Source organism: Leucopleurus acutus, assembly GCF_964270905.1.
Source record: "Leucopleurus acutus genome assembly, chromosome: 16".
In the NCBI taxonomy this organism is placed as follows: Eukaryota; Metazoa; Chordata; class Mammalia; order Artiodactyla; family Delphinidae; genus Leucopleurus; species Leucopleurus acutus.
This window is the reverse complement of record NC_139158.1, coordinates 41,087,446-41,106,555: the sequence shown is the minus strand read 5'-3', so window position 1 is coordinate 41,106,555 and position 19,110 is coordinate 41,087,446. Positions and strand designations below refer to the sequence as shown.

The 19,110-nt window shown below is 50.8% G+C and overlaps 1 protein-coding gene across 1 annotated transcript in view; it reads right to left on the bottom strand.

Annotated features, from left to right (window-relative positions):
* Positions 1–1,059: 1,059 nt before the first annotated feature.
* The window catches only part of SLC24A3 (solute carrier family 24 member 3), a gene marked incomplete at both ends in the record, with an annotated part of 455,399 nt that continues 437,348 nt past the window's right edge, over positions 1,060–19,110 (bottom strand). The window contains 2 exons of the mRNA XM_082857552.1: positions 1,060–1,209; positions 2,725–2,790. Coding sequence (XP_082713678.1) covers positions 1,060–1,209; positions 2,725–2,790 — 216 coding nt within the window. The remainder of the gene's footprint in view (positions 1,210–2,724; positions 2,791–19,110) is intronic.

Below are 19,110 nucleotides of genomic sequence, written 5' to 3'. Positions count from 1 at the left end.
CCAGTGTACTCAGTACCGAGGGGCCACGTCTGTGCAAAGTGCGCGTCTCTCCATTTCCCAAGAAACCAGTGTCTGTACCTCCTGCGCGTAAAGCGGTGTTGGCCTCTGGGTCACTCCCTGTCACCCCAAACACCAAGCAAAGAGAACACATCTCAGGGACTCACAGGCGGGGAAGCTCCTGCCGTTGGCTGCCTAGCGCTCTCGGATGGAGAGGTTAACCGGGGCCCCGAGTCAAAGGCCTCTGGCAGGCAGGCAACAACTATTGCTTGAGAGGCTAGAAGGAACCTGGGGAGAGAGTGATGGTCAAAATGGACAGGTGGGCAGCTATCTCCTTCCCGTAAAACCCTGCGCCCCAGGGAAGGCCTGCAGGGCTTGGCGGAGATCCCCGGGTGTGACGTGTCACGCCTTTGTCCCAGGGCCTCGCCAGCCACTCCTCAGATCAGCACTAAATCCGTACAAGCTCCAAAGCGCCTGGGACTCGACCCCAGAGGACGCAGCTGGGACACCCGTGGGTCATCGACGGACCCAGAGCCCAGTGAAAGAAGATGCAAGAAAAACTCTCAATCTCTGGAAGCAAAGGAAGAAAAAGGGGGATCCCCCAAAGCCAAACAGCCCCCCAGACCCAGTAACCTAGGAATCAGCGCCAAATATAAGGAAATCCCAAACACTCCCTACCGTCAATGGACCCTCTCCTCTCTCTCCTTCCACAGTCTAGGGTCATAAATTAGGCTAGCCTTCCATCCAATAACTTAAAAAAGGACGAGGGATGTACTAAGTTTTGCCTGGCTTGGGCCAGTTAGCAGCCAGTTTTTCTAGAATCTCAGTCACTGTTCAAAAATTGAGCTTGAAAATTCACGCGGGTGTCGAAGTCTTCACGCGGAGGAGGCGGGAAGGCGGAGCCGGGGTGGGGGGCGGGGAGGGGGCCGGGGGCGGGGCAGGGGGACCCGAGGGCGGGAGCGGAGGCCGGTGGGCAGCGCAGAGACCACGCCGCGGGGCCAGACTCGGGCGCCGGGCTCGTATTGCACAGAAGGAGGGGCCGCGGCTGGCGGCGGCCGCGGGTCAGTGGTCCCCGCACATGGGCAGGTTCACGAAGGTGAACACGTTGAACTCAGTCATGATGGAGAAGCACAGGAACACGCCGTATAGGAAAAGGCACCCGCACCCGAGCTTCCTGTCCAGCTGCCACTTGTTCAGGTGGACGCCAAACACCTGCAAGGCACAGAGCGGGGTCAGAGGGCGCGGGGCGGGGCCCGCCCAGTCCTTCTCCCTGGACTCCGCCCCCCCGCCCCCTCCCCCCGTCCCCTGCTCCCTGAAGCCGCGCGCCAGGTTTCCCTCCTGCCTCCCCGGTGGCTCCCTCTTTGTTCCTTTTGCGACCCTGTCCCCTCATCCTGACCTCTCACTGTCCGAGGGCGCCGGGACTCACACCTAGGCCTCACTTTCCTGTCTACACTCACTCCGTTGCGGGTCTCCTCCAACTCCTCGGCTCTAAACCCCTCCAATGTTCTGGCGTGTCCAGAACACACGCCAGATTGCTCCTGAACTGGGACTCGTCTTTCCAACGGCCGTCCAGACCTGGCCCCTTGGATGTCAGATAGGCGCTGCAGACTTAAGATGTCTGAACTCTTCCTCCCCAAACCTACTTCTCAACCCTTCAACAGCCCAGCTTGGACAGCTGGTCAGTGGTGAACCCCGTCTCCCAGCACTGTAGGGCTTCAGCGAAGCACAGAGATGCCCCGAAGCTAGGAGCCAGCACTCCGACGTCACACACAACTTCCCTACAGGCCTGGGTAATGGGGCGGATATCAGCGACTACCTCACGGGGTGGGGTGGGGGGTTGGTGAGCTCCAGATGGGAGAACATGTGCGTTAAGCACAGTGTGTGGCCATTACAAGTATAACCCTAAGTCATACCCACCTGAAGAAAATCCTAAACGGCGAAAGAATGGATTTATATGGGTTTTCACTTCTGTGTAAGGCAGTATTTACTCTGGTAAAACCTTGACATTGGACTTGCATCCTGATGCTGTGAATTACTTCTCCTGCCCTTCTGAATTCCCGTTCTCTAGTATATGTATGTTCACATACCAGGTGTGATTCAATGAGTACTTCCTTGAAAAATTCAGGAGAAAACACACTGCGTCTCTTATTGTGGAAATTCAGTAACGTGTGTATGTTAGCAGGCACTTCAAGTGGATCAGTCCGTGTGGTGGTGTGAACTTGTTCCCGCCAAACGTGTCAGTTGAGTTGGAATATTAAATCGTACAAATGGATGTGATGGCCAAGGTAGTGCAGTGGCATAAAAGTGCACTGTCAATCAAGTCTGTTCTCGGTCTTTGAGTACTGGTCAAATCCATGGATTTATGAAGATGTTTAGTAACCTGGAATAGTCAGTTAATTGGGATATAACCTTCCGTCGACTAATCTTGCAGAAAAAGTGGGATCTCCCTTTGGCTTTTGATAAAAATTTGTGTTTGACATGAGATGGACCCAGCTTCTGAGAGGAGGCTGGCTCCTTTCAGAGAGGGAGAAGGCTTTCTCATGGGTTGCCAGGATCCACTTCTGGAAGAAACAGCCATGAGATGGGGCATCTGGTGGCTGACTGTCTCCATCTACCAGAAGGCCACGTCCATCTGGTGCCCAAACAAACTGTAGCCACAGAACCCACGGGGGTGGCGGGGGGGGGGGGAACATGGGAACTGGAGAGTGGAGAGAGCTGCAGACCCACCGTGACAAAGACGGAGGCCAGGAGCAAGCCCACGGAGTAGATCAGTCCCCTGCTGTTTAGCCGAATCTGTAAGAAAGGATGACATGGAGTCAGGCTCCTGAAAGCATGTCTGCGGAGTGCGGGGCAGTGAGTACCAGTGAGTCCAGGGATGGAGAGCAAACGGCAGCTCCGCAGTAGAGACGGGCGATTTCCTGGACACCCAAGGTGCACCCTCGTCTGGTCCATCCTCAGCCTGATCCCTCTCGGCCTCCAGCAGGTGTCCACTGACTGCCCCTCGGCCACTTGAATTCTCCATCCTGTGTGGCCTAATTCTTATTTCCTGGGGACCTGACCTCCAGCTTGCTCGACACACAACTTTGAGGGTAAATTTAATAACATGGGTCACGGGAGCAACATTTTGAAAAATATTACTAAACTTTTTATCTCTGTTGCATTCAATGTCTGTGACCTTCACCCAAACTTGATGAGAAGTGGTGAGTGAGGGCTGCTATCTTGACCAAGCAAAGAAGAGGAAAGAGTTAACATTCCATTTCTGATACTTTGTTCTGTTTGTTTTTCACAGTAATACTGTGGGCTTAACTGGCAAACTTTGAAGAAAAAAACCAATTTCTGGAATTCTTCGGGAACAGCGTTGTCCAGTACAACTTCCCGCAATGATGGAAACGTCCTACATCTGTGCTGCCCAGTATGGTAACCGTTAGGGACATGGGGTTCTTGAGCACTTGAAAGGTGGCTCGAACAACAGAGGAACAAAAATTTTAATCTTACCTTTAATTAATTCAAATTTACATTAGAAGAACCACATATGAGTAGTGGCTGCAGTACTGGACAGAGCAGATAGAGAGTATTAAGGGGCCAACCGGGCCGACAAAGATGGTAAAGTTTCTTCCATGGTGTCGAGAAGATGCCCCTTCTGCTTTGTCCTGGGCCCTGAGGCCGGCTGCCTGGAAATAGGAGGGGTGCCTCGGGGCAGCCACGCTCACAGGGCGCCCCCCTGACCAGAAGCAGCAGGGGGAGGAGGCTTGTTAGAAACGCAGAATCTCAGGCCCCACCCAGACCTCCCAAATCAGCAAACTCTGGGGACAGGGCTCATCAACCTGTATTTTAATAGACGCTCCAGACAGTTCGGACGCACGAGAAAGTTTAAGAGAAAGTCCTAAGGGTCAATCCACTTCTGACCTCCAAGCATCCTGAGGATGGGACTTTGACATTCATTTTTCCCCGGTTCTCTTGGAAACTCTTATGTGCAGCCAGGCTGGGGGACTACTCCCGACCCCCAGCAATGTACACTGTCCTGCTGGGAGTCAAATGCTCACCTGTGCTCACAGAAAGGAAAATGAGGCAGGTTGAGTGATTTCATTACAGAACTAAGTGGTGATTATTAGCAGGAGTGGTTTGGACAAGGTTCAAGGTGCCTCTTGCCACCCTTGCCCCAGTTCACCCCCAGGTGTGGGTATGGTAACCTGTGGGTGTCTCTGTAGATGGGTGTGTTAGTTCATCTTTTGGTGACAGGACACTGCATGCCCTAAAGAGCCAACCCTCTCTGTGGGGACCCAGAAGCCTCGCACATCTCACTAAGCAATGTTCTGTCGGAGGGAATGGGCAGGACTCTCCCCTGCCCACACAATCCCTGTGAGCCAACCATCTGCTGAACCCCAGCTGGGAAATTATTCCCATACCATATGCCTCCCAAAGACTAATGGACACAATCATATCTCCGTGCCACTAAAGCAACGGGCTGACCCGGTGAATCCATTGCAGACAAATGGGAGATCAGCCCCATCTCAGTCCAGCTGGTGGCGTAACTTCCTGCAGACCCTCAGCCAGGCTGTGGATAGAGTTTCCCCCTCTCATCGGCTGTGTTAGTATAGAGAGGCCAGCACCCAGGCATACATCACAAGTGACTTGTACTGAAAGAGAGTCTCTTCTGAGTTCTTAATTCTCAACACTGTGTGGATTCTTCCAAGAAGGGGGCCATTGCATTCCCAGCCCAGCTCGCCCTATGAGCCCCAGGCTCCAATCCCTGTCAGCAACGAGGATGGAGTAAAGTGATTTCCTGCCCTTAAGAAACCAAGAGCCAGTGAGAGCAAAAGGCAAAGCAGGACAGTTCTCTTTGGCCAAGGCTTTTCAAAAGGAATCAGGTTCAACCAAAGCTTTGGAACTTCACCCTGTCTACATTCACATAAAGTCTCAAAGGACAGTGCTGCTGAAATTGTAAGTCATCTCTAAAGACTAAAGACAACCAACTTCTGTGGGGTTTCTGAGTATTTTTCACTTTTTCACCTTTCTCTCTGCAGCTTTCTTGGCTAATGGACTGCCACACGCACCCAGGGGTGTATTTTTGTTTTTTCATTGTTAATTAGAGACCTGGGCTCTCGACGCCTGCATCGGTTCCTTGCTACCTTACTGAACCCCCTTCCCATGGACGTGACAGTGAGGAATTAGGGTTCCTTCACTTGCCTCTGCGCCAGCATGAACACCTCCAGCCACTGGAGACTATCGGTGGTTGGAGTCAGGGGTTGGCAAATGCAGGCGATGGGCCAGTTGTGGCCCATCGCCTGCATTTATAAATAAAACTTTATTCTAACTCAGCTTATTCATTGACACATTGTCTGTGGCTGCTTTCATGCTACAACGGCGGAGCCGAGTAGTTCTGACAGAGATGGTATGGCCCACAGCACTTAACGTATTTCCTCTCTGGCCCTTTCTGGAAAAAGTGTGCCGACCCCTGGTTTAGGGCATGGGCTCCAGACCCAGCTTCCTGCTCAGTCACCCACTCGCTATATAATCATGGACAAGTGACTTAACTTCCCCAGACCTCAGTTTTCTGATGTATAAAATGGGGACGATACAGTTCCCACCTTAGGGAGTGGTTATGAGGACTAACTGGATTAATCCATATTCAGCTCGAATAGGAGCCGGTGTATAAAGTCCTCAATAAATCTGGGCCATTATTCTCCATCCACTCGTGATCTGCCTGGGCCCACTTCCCTGGCCCCCCAGATGCTACTTTGATACGGTCGTCACCTGGCAGCTCCCTGGTCAATGCCTCAGTAGGTGACAAACCCCATGAGAGCAGGGACCACGGCATTTCATCCTCCGCCTGGCACGGGGCTGGGCACAGACCACGTGCTTGCTACATAATCGGTGAACGATCAGGAATGCCCTTGAAGTGGCGTTTTGCGTGTGGTTTACAAAAAGGCCAGTGCTTCTGTGGGGCAGGGTGGACTGGCCAGAGAGACCCTGGATAATGTTCCAGAAGCAATGCAATCCCTGCCCCCAATTCCCTGTCTCCCTTCCCCACTTTTTTTATGTGTGTATAGCTATTTTGTTTTCACCCAACACTTTATTACGAATGCTTTTAAGCGTTCAGAAAAGTTGAAAGAATCAGAGCATCTTATTTTTTTAATGAACTTCAAAGTAACCTAGGACATGTCACCCCCATCACTTCAGCCTGCATCTCACTACACAGGGTTCACTACTAGTTCACAGCTCTTACTTTTAGGTGCTGTTTCCATATGGTGAAATTCACAAATCATAATTGCACCATTCAATGTGTTTTGAGAAATGCATACACCCATGTCCCCCAAAGTCCAGCCGTGACGTAGAGCACTTCCATCACCCCAGAAAGCTCTCCTTTGCCCTCCCAGCCAGTCTCACCCAGGGGTAGCCACTGCTCTAAACTTCTCCATCATACGTTGGTTTAGCCTGTCGTATAAATGGCATCTCACAGTGTGCACTCTTTTCTGCCAGGATCCTTTTACTCAGCATACGATTTTTTAATGTATCCCTTCATGTTTTTCATTGCATCGATAGCTCACTTCATTTTTTTATTGAGGTATCGTGGACATCTAACATTATATTAGTTTCAAGTGTACAAGATCATGACTTGATATTTGTATATACTGGGAAATGGTCCCCACAATCAGTCCCCATACATAATTACAAACATTTTTCTTTCCTGTGATGAGGACTTTTAAGATCTACTCTCTCAGCAACTTTCAAATATGCTCAGCTCTTTTTTAACAGCGTACGTATATGATGGATTGTTTAATTACTCTCCTCTTGGTGGGCTGCTTCTAGTTTGGGGCTATCGGTGTGTATTGATTTTATAACACAAGCAAAATGAAAAGAGGCCGCCAGTGGAGACAGGAAAATGAAGAGAATGAACACAGCTCGGGACTCCTCCGGGACCTCAAAGGCACCAGCTCACATGCTGGCAGCCCCTCTCTGCCGTCAGTCACTGGTAGCCCTTACCCAACTGGAGCAATTCACCGCCTCCCCCCACGCCCATCCTCTTTGGGAACATGCAGTTGAGTCAGATGGGGCCCTCACCTCCTTCCCATTTCTTCTCTGCCCTTCCCTCCCTAGGTCCTTTGCCTCTTCCAAGTTCACTGGGCCCCTGCTGGCTTTATCCCCCAGCTGATGCTGATCTCCTCCTAACTTTCCCCGGGGGGGCCGGCTTCTTACCTCCCCAGCCAGTCCCAGTGCTCTAAGGGCAGATGCCTGGGTCTTGAGTTTTCTGTCATTCCACACAGCACCTAACTGCCCCCCTAACTCCACACACCGTATGTTTAAGTGAGCATCTGCTGGTGATGCTGCGAGAGAGAGAGAGAGAGAGAGAGAGAGAGAGAGAGAGAGAGAGAGAGTGTGTGTGTGCGTGTGCGTGTGTGTGTGTGTGTGTGTGTGTGTTATATGTAAGGCAGTAAGGCTGGATGGCAAGGGGCACGACTGGAGAGCTGGGTGGGGAAACTGACCACGGTGAAGGTTGGCTTTAAGCCTGATCTTTTTAAGCAAGAAAGTCAGAGGGCACCAAAATTACCTTTTCCCCCCCAGTGGAGGCAAACTTGCATATGGTAGAAGCACAGATCTCAAGTGGACTGTTGGATGAGTTTTGACCAATGCGTGTACCCAGGTAACCCACACCCCAACGAGAATATAAAACATTTTCCTTACCCCAGTAAGTTTCCCTGAGGGCAGCAAATCTTAACCCTCCCGAACAACTAGTTTCTTGAGGGCTTGCTAAGCCAGACAATCTTAGGGTTAGCTAAGATGCTAACCTCTGGAAAAGACTTGGAGCTCCAGCTGCACAGTGTGGACCTAAACTGGCATCTCCCTGCTCCTGCCTCAGAGATGGGAAGCCCAGGAAGTGCAAAGGCAGGGAGTCCCCATGGCAATGCCCTTCTGAGAGCAGGCAACACACTCGGATTGCTCAGCTCTGACATTTAACGTTGTTTTTATTTCTTGCCTTCAAAACTACGAATTTTTATTCCCCAATTCCCTCTTGGCAGTTGTTGGAGAGGAAACAGGAGGCTGGCTTGTTCCCAAGTCAACAGGAATTTAGGCTCCGTGGATGTGTGGTTTTTAGTAGGGACGCACACAGAGACCATGACACCCCTAGTTTCCCATGTGCACGTGGCTCATAAAACAGCTCCCTGAATCCTACACCGTTTGTTTGAGGACCTAAAAAACCCCCAGCCTCAAAGACTCCGACTCTCCCCACATTACAGTTTAAAATCTCTGTATGTTTTGAGGTCAGCTCCACCCAACCAGCAAATTCTTTTCAGAAAAACAAGAAGCCCCTGGATTTTCTCTGATTTGGTTTATAACTTGGAACACATGTGGTGTGTCCTTTGCATTTTCTGACTTGGGCAGTTTGAACACTTGCTTGGGCTTTGGTTCCAAATGGATGTGTCCAGCCGTGACTTTATGTTGTATAACATCACAGGGCGGGGACCTCTCTCCTTGAACAATTAAATGACGTCAGAAAGTGAACAAGCCGACAGAAAAGCAGCACATTAAAGGCAGCTGGTGCCCAAGTCCCTTCTGTTCCAGAGCACACACACAAACACAGGATTGCACTGAATTCTAGTAGCTACTCCTTGAGGTGGCTTGTTCTCCCTGTAAAGGTGAGACAGCTGAGGCTCAGGGCAGTGACGCTCTTAACCGAGGTAAGATTCTGCTCACCAGCGCGCGAGTGTGGGTTTCCCCGACACATCCAAGCCATTCTGCGACACCAGCTGAGTGTCCTGCACTTTAACCTGCCACTACCTACCTGGAAGCCGCAGCAGCTCCCACAGGTTAGGCCTCAGCTCTGCAAGGCTGTCCCCACCTCCCCCTACTGGAGACGCCAGCTGTAAGTCCAGGTTGTCACCTGTGTTTTTGACGACTGGGTTACAGATTAGAGGTCCCCGTGGAGGTTCCAAGAAGGAACCTTCTTCTTGGGTTCTACTAGTTTGCTAGAGGGCTCACAGAACTTGGAGAAAACATTTACCTTACTAGATCACCCGTTTATTATAAGAGGATATAACTCAGATGGAAGAGAGGCACAGGGCAAGGTGTGGGGAAAGGGCTGGGGGCTGCCAGGTCCTCTCGGGGGGGGGGGGCACTCTCCCTGAATCTCCATGCATTCACCAGCACAGAAGCTCTCTGAACCCTGTCCTTTTTGGGCATCTACGGAGGCCTCATTATAGAGGCACAACTGATTAAATCAACGGCCACTGGTGACTGATTGAACCTCCAGCCCCTCTCTTTGCCCCAGACTTCAGGGGGTTGCGACTAAAAGTTCCAACCCTCAAATCACAGGGTTGGTTCTCCTGCCAAGCAGTCCTCATCCTTAGGTGCTGACCTAAAGTCACCTCATTAACAGAAAAAGATACCTTTGTAGCTCTCCTCAGGAAATTCTGAGGGTTTTAGGAGCCCCGTGCTAGAAACGAAGAGTAACTGTATATTTCTTATCATAAATCCCAGTATCACACACGGCCACGAAGCTGGAAAGGGGTCAAGCCTGCACTCAGAGCCGGCCTTCAGCCTGTAAATTCTAGACTCTTCCCTGCACCTTGCAGGGCACAGGGGAAAAGCCAGAGTTCTCTTCACCTGCTAAGAACTCTCCAAGGTGGCATCTGGGCCTTTGGCGCCCATCCTTTCTGGAAGAGTCCTGAATACACAGCAAGAACCACAGGTGCCCGTGCAGCAGAGGCCTGGGGCCGCCCCATCCAGGTCCCGTGCTGCCCCCATCCTCTTGCCACTTCGGTGGAGCCAGCTGACTCCCCGGAGCCGGTACTGGCGTCTGTGCCTGAGGGCTCCTCCCAGAACTGCGGAAGCGCCACCCGCCCCACCAATGTCCCTCCAGCTGCCGCCGCCTGCCTTCCCGTCACACCTCCCCGCTCCTTCTGGGCTTTCCTCCTCCCCCCCACCGAATAAATGCCTCACCCCATCCTTGTCTCAGGATGCAGTGGTCTCTGGGGGATCTAAACTTTGATAGACGGTGGGACTGAATCTGCTTCAGGCCTTGGTGACCCAGGTCAGCCCTTTCCTGGGGGGCCGGTCAAGACCCTGTCTTCCCCCAGGTATCATCTCATTTTCCTGAACCAGCACCTGAAATCTAAAGGGCAAGGTTCACCTTCAGGGGACTGGGCGGTGTCACGGTAGTCCCCAGGGTCTTGTTAGAACAGCCTCAAGAAGAACCGTTCATTGCCACGTCGCCCAGCGCTCCCCCAGTTACCCCTCCAGGCCTGTGGGAACAGCTTGTGTTTAGACGGGCCCTGGCAGCGCTTTCTGGAGTTCGCTGGTGTCCATGGTGTCAACACTCCTGCCAAGGTCAAGTGCAAGGTGCCAACCAAGGGTGGGGTGGGGAAGACCTCTGTAAGTCTCTTCTTCCCCTGGGGGTTGGGGCAGCGTTTTCAGTAAAAGGAACCACTGGTCCAGCAACTGGAGCAGCATGCGGGTACCGGGAGCCCGATTCAGGGATGCTCGCTAAAAAGGCGAGAAGGAAGATGCAGAAGCATCGGGTACCGACTGGCGGGTTATGGGCGCGCCGGCTGAGTCGGACACGGTGCTGCTCTCAGAGGCGGCGGGGAGATGGCCGCCCACGTGACTGCAGAGGCAGTGGACGTGGCTGGGGCAGCTTCCTGGAGGAGGTGATGGCTGGCAGACGGCCGGCCTTGGAAGAAGGACCTTGGGAAAAGCCTTCCTCCACGTGGCCACGCGCTCCTTCTGGAAACAGTCTCGGGCCCCACTTCCTCCCGGTTCTCCCACTTTCTGGCTGACCACTCCTCAGCCTCCTTCACTGGATGGTTTTTTCCTGCCGGACATCAGGATATGGTTCCGGGCTCTCTTCTCTATTTACACTTATTTCTTGTAAGAGCTTTATGCTTGAAGACCCACAATAATGCTCTCGCCTGCCAAACGGAGACCTTGCCTCTGAACTTCAGACGCCTTTATCCCACTGCCTACCTGACATTTCCACCAGGACGACCCTCAGACACATGAAACCTAATCTGTCCTAAATGGAACCCTGGGCACTGCCTCTTAGATATGCTCCCCTCCACCCCTACCCAGGCTTGTCTTCCCCAGGTCACATATTTTCTCTTTCCTACAAATGCTTCATAACTGGTCTTGGGCCTCTGTCTTGTGTGGCTCCAACCCTTTCCCCTCGCAGTAGCTGGAATCTTCTTCCTAATAGGACAATCACACCACCCCCTTCCTTGTCTCCATGGCCACGGCTCTCAGCGTCCTTGCCCACGTGGCCTCTCTGGGCTCTAGTTGCTTCCTGCCACTCATCCCTCTGCCTCCCCGCCTCCCACCCCCACCCTCTGCCCCCAGGCAGAGGAGCTGTCCTCGGGTCCTTCGTGCACAGAACCTTCTAGTATCTTGGTCTTTTACTAGCTGTTCCTTCTGTTCAGAAAAAGCCTCTCACTTTTATCTCCTTGGTTTCTGATAATCTCAGATTCTCAGAATGAGTGTCACTTCCTCACATGCATTCCAGGTGCCCTGATCCCTGCCACACACAGCCACATGCTGCCATGACTCCCGCATGACCAGCTCTCAGGAGAGCATGCGTCACACTTGGGTTCGGAATTGCCTGTGTGGTCATCTCCTCCCAGAGGCCAGGGCTCCAGGAGCACAGGACGGTGTCTGTCCAGCTCACCGAGGTGTCCCCAGCGATGGCGACCAGCTTGGCACACAGAAAGTAGTCAATTCATGTCTGACCAGAAGAAGGATGAGGACATTTCTGATCACTTCTTTTTACCTCTGTGGATTCTGGAATCAGGGGGGCTCTTGCTTGGAAACAGAAAAAGACAGACACCCTCTGCTGCCTCCGTTCATTGCCTCTTGGATTTATTTTACGTTTCTAAGCCCCAGCTCAGAAATCAGATTTGCCCTGGCTGCCTGGAGCCTGCCTGGTGACTTTCTTCGTGCGGTTGGAGCAGGCGGAACAGACCTTTGTCACCAAAATGGGACAAGAAGTACTCATTTTCCAAACTGACTTTTAGAGATAGTTTTTACTGGGGGCGCCTAGGTAGCTAGCTGGCTTCTGAGCAATACACGAGCGCTAAGAAGTGCCCCAAATCTACAATCTGCCTTGGTTCCTTGCTGTCAGATGCCTGAACCTCATCCTTGCACAAAACAGCTGTCTCAGTGGTAACTATCCAAAAATTATGACCTGGAAATCCATCTAGGCAAGATGGGAAAATTGCTTCAGAATTGTAGCAGGTTACCTGCTAGGGTGAGGAGGCCGTTAAACCCACACAGGCTGCTGGGTGCCGATGTCAGAGCTACAGAAAGATGTCGCGTGGCTACTGAACCGCTAATAGATGGGGGCCCCTGAGTGTCCTTTCGGAAATGACACCCTCTCCCGGGAAAAGCTGGAGGCGGACCTGAGGGAAGACCAAATCGCCCATGGCCAATAAGCCTCTAAACGCGCTTTTCCATGAACCTGGAGCTATCTTTCCAAGCAACTCCTGCATCTCGGCATGAAGTTACACGTTGGGACCCTACAGTGTGCCTGGGCACGGGGGCTGGCCCCCAAGGGCCTGATGCAAACGGCGGGGGGACCCAGGGCCTGGACAAATGGATCATCTTCATGGAAGGATCCAGAGCAGTTCCTCCGATGGAAACCGCTGTAGACTCATCACTTACTGCAGCCTCAGGCAGTGGCGATTTGAGCTGCACCAACGCCTGTGAAATCTGGGCGTCAGGAGCTCTCTTCCCTCCCGGCTCCTTCTCCCTTTACATGAAGTTGCAGTGCTCACCGAAACCTTAATAAGCAGACCCTGTCCTCTCTCCCAGCAAAGACTCAAACTCAGGGGCCCCAGCGACGACCCTCACGCTCCTGGGCGCCAGCTGGGAACGGCGGCCTCTGTGCCACGATTTGCTTTGGCCACGGTTCTCCCTGGCCCAGTGTGAAGAGAAGAAACCTCACTGTCCTCTCTCTGCCTCTTTCTGGCTGTGGGATTTAAGCTCTGAGGCCCTGGGTGCCTGACCTGCAGAAGCAGGCCTAGCACAGCACTGCACTTACAGTGAATCCCTGACCCTGGCCCGCCTCGCCCCGCGCCCTGGCCTTCCTTCTGTTTTCAGACACAGCTGCCCGGGGTACCCTCTTGTTACAAGGCGCCCCCTGCCCCTCAAATCCCCCACTCTTTTTGGCCACTCACTGCTCAGCACAGAGCCCACCGCCCTGGGCAGCGGGTCCAGAGTGACGGGCGCCCCTCACTGTCACACGCCCACCTCACTATCTCCACGGGCTTCTCCTCTGAAGTCAGTACCCCCGTGTTTGTCCCTCATGGAGTCTGTCTCCCTCGACCCGACACACGGTCTAAGGGGGAGGGGCTGGCCTGCCTTGTTCACTCTGTATTCCCAGTTCCTCACCAAGTTCCCGGCACACAGTACATGCACGATACGCACTGATGCTTGTCTTACTTAGCTGTTGTCAGAATTAGATGAGCCCATGTGTGCATGGCCTCCCTGGAGCTGCTGGCGCATAGTAGGGACTCGATGGATGTTAAGCTATTCTCACTGCTGCTCTGTTTGTCCCCTGCACTTTTCTCAGGTCAGCCTGTTCCTCCCTTCTGCTTTGCTCACGTGTCTTCCTCCCCAAGTGAGGTGGTGCTGATGGGAAAGTCAGGATCCATCCACCCATCCATCCAACAACTATTCCTTGAGCACATTCTAAGTACCAGGCACTGTGCCAGGCAGAGAGGAAACAATAAATGAGTAAGCCGGGCACAGTTCCTGCCCTCGGGGAGACCACTCCTCTGCGGGAGGCTCAGACAAAGGGGCAAAGTCAGCCTTGATGGTACCTGCTGGTGAAAAACACAGCAGCGACATCTGACTCAGGTATGGGAGGTCACAGTGGACATCCAAGCTGATACCCGAAGGATGAACTGGAGAGAGAGACAAGGGGAGTCCCTGCTGGTGGCCATTCCCTGCTCTGTGAGGTGGTCTGGTTCCAGGGGACAATTTTCTTCGATCCCTAACTTACAGGAAAACCAAAAGACATAGCTTGGTTGGGCCAAATTGGGCCACTGTTTTGGTCTACCATTACTAGACAAAGAGGTAGCCTGCACAAGTAAAGTTTCCCAGAAAATTAAAGTCTACCTTTCTGCATGCCAGCACCTTGACTGCTTCTGATGAAATTATTTCATTCTTAATTTTGTCTGGATGACTGCGAATGACCACCATGAATATACATTATTTCAATGGACTGAAATACGGCAACACTCTCAGGAGCTACTGATGTACGAGGATTGCTCGCCTCTGCAATTGAGGAAGTAAAATGTATTCTCTATTTAAACAAGTAAAATGTCCTGCCGTGTGGATGGCAAACGCGAAGTGGACAACGTTTTACACTCAGGCTCCAGCCACAGGGAACCGATCCGGGTAAATAACTGTCAGACAAAGTAGGGAAGAGAGGGGGCCAACAGGGACGTGGGGAAGAGCTTATGTGATGCTCAGCATGGGCTGCACTTGGGGGCATGAGAGGAGTCAGGCGTGTGGGCAGGACTCGGGGGGGTCTGCTCATAGAGATTTCCTCCCTCCTTGAATGCCCTCTCAATCAAAGAGATGAAACTATCTCAGAAAAATAAGGAAAAAGTAGCATTTTAAAGAATGCCACTTGGATCTGAGGGTGGTTTGATTACTCTGCCCCTCCCCTGATTCAGCTCACCTGGCTGCCTCTACCTGCCTCTTGCCCATTTACATTTTAGCTCTGCTTCAGGATGAAAACTTTTCCTGACAGTGAAGATTATCACTATTTATTAAACATGGATTCTAGAATACAATGCTTTAACTGCAATATAATCATGGGCTTCCTGACAGTTACTAAGTTTTGAATAGTACTGAAAAATAAATTAACTAGGTTTTTTTCCCCAGAGAATTTTAAAAGTTCAAAATGTAATCTCTTTTTCAACAAATGATGCTGAAACCACTATATATCCACATGCAAAAGAGTGAAGTTGGATCCCTACCTCACACCATATGCAAAATGAAATCTCCTTTGGTTTCCCTGGGGCTCATGAACTGTTTATAGATTATTGAATTTCTACTTTCAAAAGAGAGGCCTACATTGGACGCTGGTATCCCTGGAATAGAATGAAGATGTCTCTGGCACTGGTTACAGAAAGAGAAGCATTTGGATAAATGCTTCTTTCTCTGGGCTTTTCAACCAAATGTTTTCCCCCAAGAGCACTCTCTTGTGTGCCACGGCTGCTTATAAACCAGAAGTGGCCTGCTTCTTCTCCTGCATTTCCCCCTCAACTTCAAAAATAAAGGCAATCTTCAACCACAGAATTTGATGTGCTCCTTGTACAATTCCAGAAGAATGACCAGACTGACTGATGACCCAGTTATGTCATCCACAGATGGAAAACATGAATTTGGGCCAGACATCTAATAGGGCCTGAATTTTTGTGTTCATGATATCACCCTGTCACTAGAGTTTGGAACCTGAAAAGGCTGCGGGTGTTACTGATATGAGAATTATGTTTAATTTTCTGTTCTCTAAAGAGTGTTCGGAGAATGTCAGGAGAGGAAAAGAGGGCATGATTTGTGGCAGACAAAGTGTCTCGTGGAGTTGGGAGTCCATGTTCAATCAGGAAGACTTCACAGCTGGTAAGAGGGGTTGGTTTACCTCCAGGATGAGCTCTGAGTTTTGTTTTTCAATGGTTTTCATTTCACCTTCCGTGACTGTACCCTGTAATCCCAGTAAAGAAAAAATAAACATCATGGATCTTGGGGACATTGGAAGGATTTGCGTCCCCTGCTCCTGCCTGTTCATCCCTCCTTGGAGAGACTCAAGGTGGTAAAAATCTATTATTCATGGACTGATTTTCCAGGTTATTTAGAGCATAGTTTCTTCTCGTCATTTTGCTGCATGCTTTTTAGCCACTAGAGAAAACAAAAAGTAGTTGAAATTCATGTAGGGCTGAAGTTTACTTCTTCACAACTCTGACAAGAGGAAAGTGGGAAGGTGAAACAAACAGGAATCAACCAGGTGGATTGTTGCCGAACTCAATGGATCCAATACCCAGCACTCTGAGCTGGGTTCAGGGACACAGAAGCCAGGCGGAGTCTGGGGTGCCGATAAAGATGGGATGTAAAGATGGATCAGGAGATGAGACGACAGACAGTACACTGCATTTAGAAGAGGCAGAGCCCTTGGAGAGAGGAAGGAGACATCCAAGACCGAGCATGACCATGTAACGACAGAGGGTCACCTGTAGTGCGTCCTAGGGAAGTCAGGGTGTGCTCACAGCAGGGCTCTTGCTTGGAGCGGGACACACAGGCTTGAGGCCTGAGCTGAACTGGGTGATAACGGGGAAGGCGGAATGACAGAACCTTTCTCTATCCTTGCTCAGGCAGCATCGTCTCGCCTCAAAAACAAATGTTGAACCAACTTTTTGTTTTTAAATGGCATTTCTTTTTAAAATTTTTATTTTATTTATTTATTTATTTTTGGCTGCGTTGGGTCTTCGTTGCTGCGCGCAGGCTTTCTCTAGTTGTGGAGAGCGGGGGCTACTCTTCGTTGCGGTGCGCGGGCTTCTCATTGTGGTGGCTTCTCTTGTTCCAGAGCACGGGCTCTAGGCACACGGGCTTCAGTAGTTGTGGCGCATGGGCTCAGTAGTTGTGTCTCGCAGGCTCCAGAGCACAGGCTAAGTAGCTGTGGCGCACGGGCTTAGTTGCTCCGTGGTTCGTGGGATCTTCCCAGACCAGGGTTCCAACCCGTGTTCCCTGCACTGGCCGGCGGATTCTTAACCACTGCACCACCAGGGACGTCCCTGAACCAATTTTTAAAAAAAAATATTGGTTTGGAGGGGCACCTTCCGTGCCCCCAGGTCTCAGCTTGGACCTGAAGCTTCCCTCTAAGTCATGAAAGACAGCTGTTGGTGAGGCTAGCGCAAGTTCAGCGGACGATTCACTCAAGTCTTCCGTGACATTCAACACCTTTTTCGTGGCTCAGGTATGTACGAGCCCCATCCTGTGTGCTCTGAGGACGCTCATCCTCACCGAGCTTCCCGTGGTGAGAACGTGAAGGGAAAGGCTGTGTTAATAACAAAGGAAAAGAATATGCAGGTACCATGAAGCTGCCCCTAAACTGCAGGAATGAGATTAGGATAAAATAAAATGAAATGGATATTGTTGTTTTGAAAACTAATGAGGCATGTGTAAAGAGCTCCAAAACATTCGTCTTCTCTACAGCAATTCCAACTCCGGGAAAATAATCAAAAGAAATAGCCCCAAATGTAAATACAGTTTTGTGGTTAATTTCTGTAGCTCTTTAAACTCTATGAGATTGATGTACTAAGATGTCTGTGGCATCGTTAGTTATAACAGTGAAAACCTTGAAGCAGCATCCGTGTCCAACTGCAGCAGGATGATTAAGTAAATTTTGGCATAACGAGGATACTAAACTGCCTAATAATGATGTTTTTAATGAGATTTTTTTTGCTTTGTTTTGTTTTTTGTTTTTCGGGGTTTTTTTTGCGGTACGCGGGCCTCTCACTGTTGTGGCCTCTCCCATTTGCGGAGCACAGGCTCCGGACGCGCAGGCTCAGCGGCCATGGCTCACGGGCCCAGCTGCTCTGCGGCATGTGGGATCTGCCCGGACTGGGGCACGAACCCGCATCCCCTGCATCGGCAGGCGGACTCTCAACCACTGTGCCACCAGGGAAGCCCTTTAATGAGATTTTTAAGGAAAGTATGTTTGCTGTGTGTAAGAAGTATTTTAAAAAGCAATGTGCAAAATTGTGTAGCGTGACATCAGCTGTGTCAACCAGCCTAGGAAGAGAAAACTATGCAGAAATGTTAACAGTTGATATCTCTGGATGGGACTATATGATTTTTATTTCATCCTCTAAAGCTGCAGTGTCTCATGGGCAGCCACAAGTCATGTAGCTATACAAATTTAAATTCATTAAAATAAAATAAAAATGAAAAAATTCAGGGCTTCACTTGTTCCAGCCACATTTCAAGTGCTTAAATGTCTCATGGGGCTAGTGGCTACTATATCCCACAGTATGGCTAGAACATTTTCATCACCGCAGAAAGTTCTATTGGGCAGGTACTGCTCTAGAGTTTTCTCTAATTAGAATTTCTCAATTACAGTTTCTCTAATTTTCTATGAAGACCATGAGCTATTTTTATAAACAGAGAAAAAAGTAAAGTTCAGATTCGTGGACTGTAGGAAAAACCCGAGAGATTATTTTCGGAATGGCAAAACAGAATCAAGGTGACTTGTACTGAAAGGAAGCAGCGAGGCTTTAATGAGAGTGTAAACACTGTGGAAAATACTGTTCTCAGATTAAGTACAGAAAAGATGTGTTAACCAGAGGGGAGGTGGTCCACACGGGACCCAGGAAAAGGAGCTCAGAGGCAGGGTTAGTCAGTGCACTCAGCATGGCTGGAGTGGAGGGGGCAGCTCGGGGCGGCAGAGAGACAGGCCCTACGATATGGGTGGACGCTCGGACGGCAGCAGCCCAGCAGCCCCAGCAGAAGGTTATCCAGCAAATCCTTCCTGTTTGGACTCCACTCTCAACCGGACACCCTGGACTGCAGGACTCATCCGCGTCTCCACTCCTTCCTGGGTACACAGCTCAACTAGTGACCTGGAGCTCCCTTATAGCTAGACGGGAACGTATGACTTATCTGGACAGTGGGTAGGGGCAGCCAGGACATGGACCACTTCCAGGCCTCATCCAAAACCGATCTGCGCCATCCTCCGTGCCCTTGCCCTCTCGGCTTTCTGAGTGGCCGCTGGAGAAGGACTCCAAGATGGTAGAACCACTTGATGGAATAAACCTCAATCCCTGAGTTTCTGCTTGAAGCGTCCATGGGAGCTGCCAGGATAGAAGTAACTGCAGCAGATTTTGAGCAAGAAATAAACCTTCGTTGGGCTACCCCAGAGAGATTCTGTGGTTATTTGTAATAGAGTAGTAGCAATGCTTATTCTGAGAAATGAAATTCTAACTTGGCCTTCCGTGGGGAAGGTATCAATGCAACAGGTCTGGTTATTCAATCCTGCTTGCCTCCAGTGGAGCCTAGAACTCTCAGGCCGATGGGAACGTGGCCCTTGGAATGTTCTTCATGTCACTGACTGATGATGTTGGT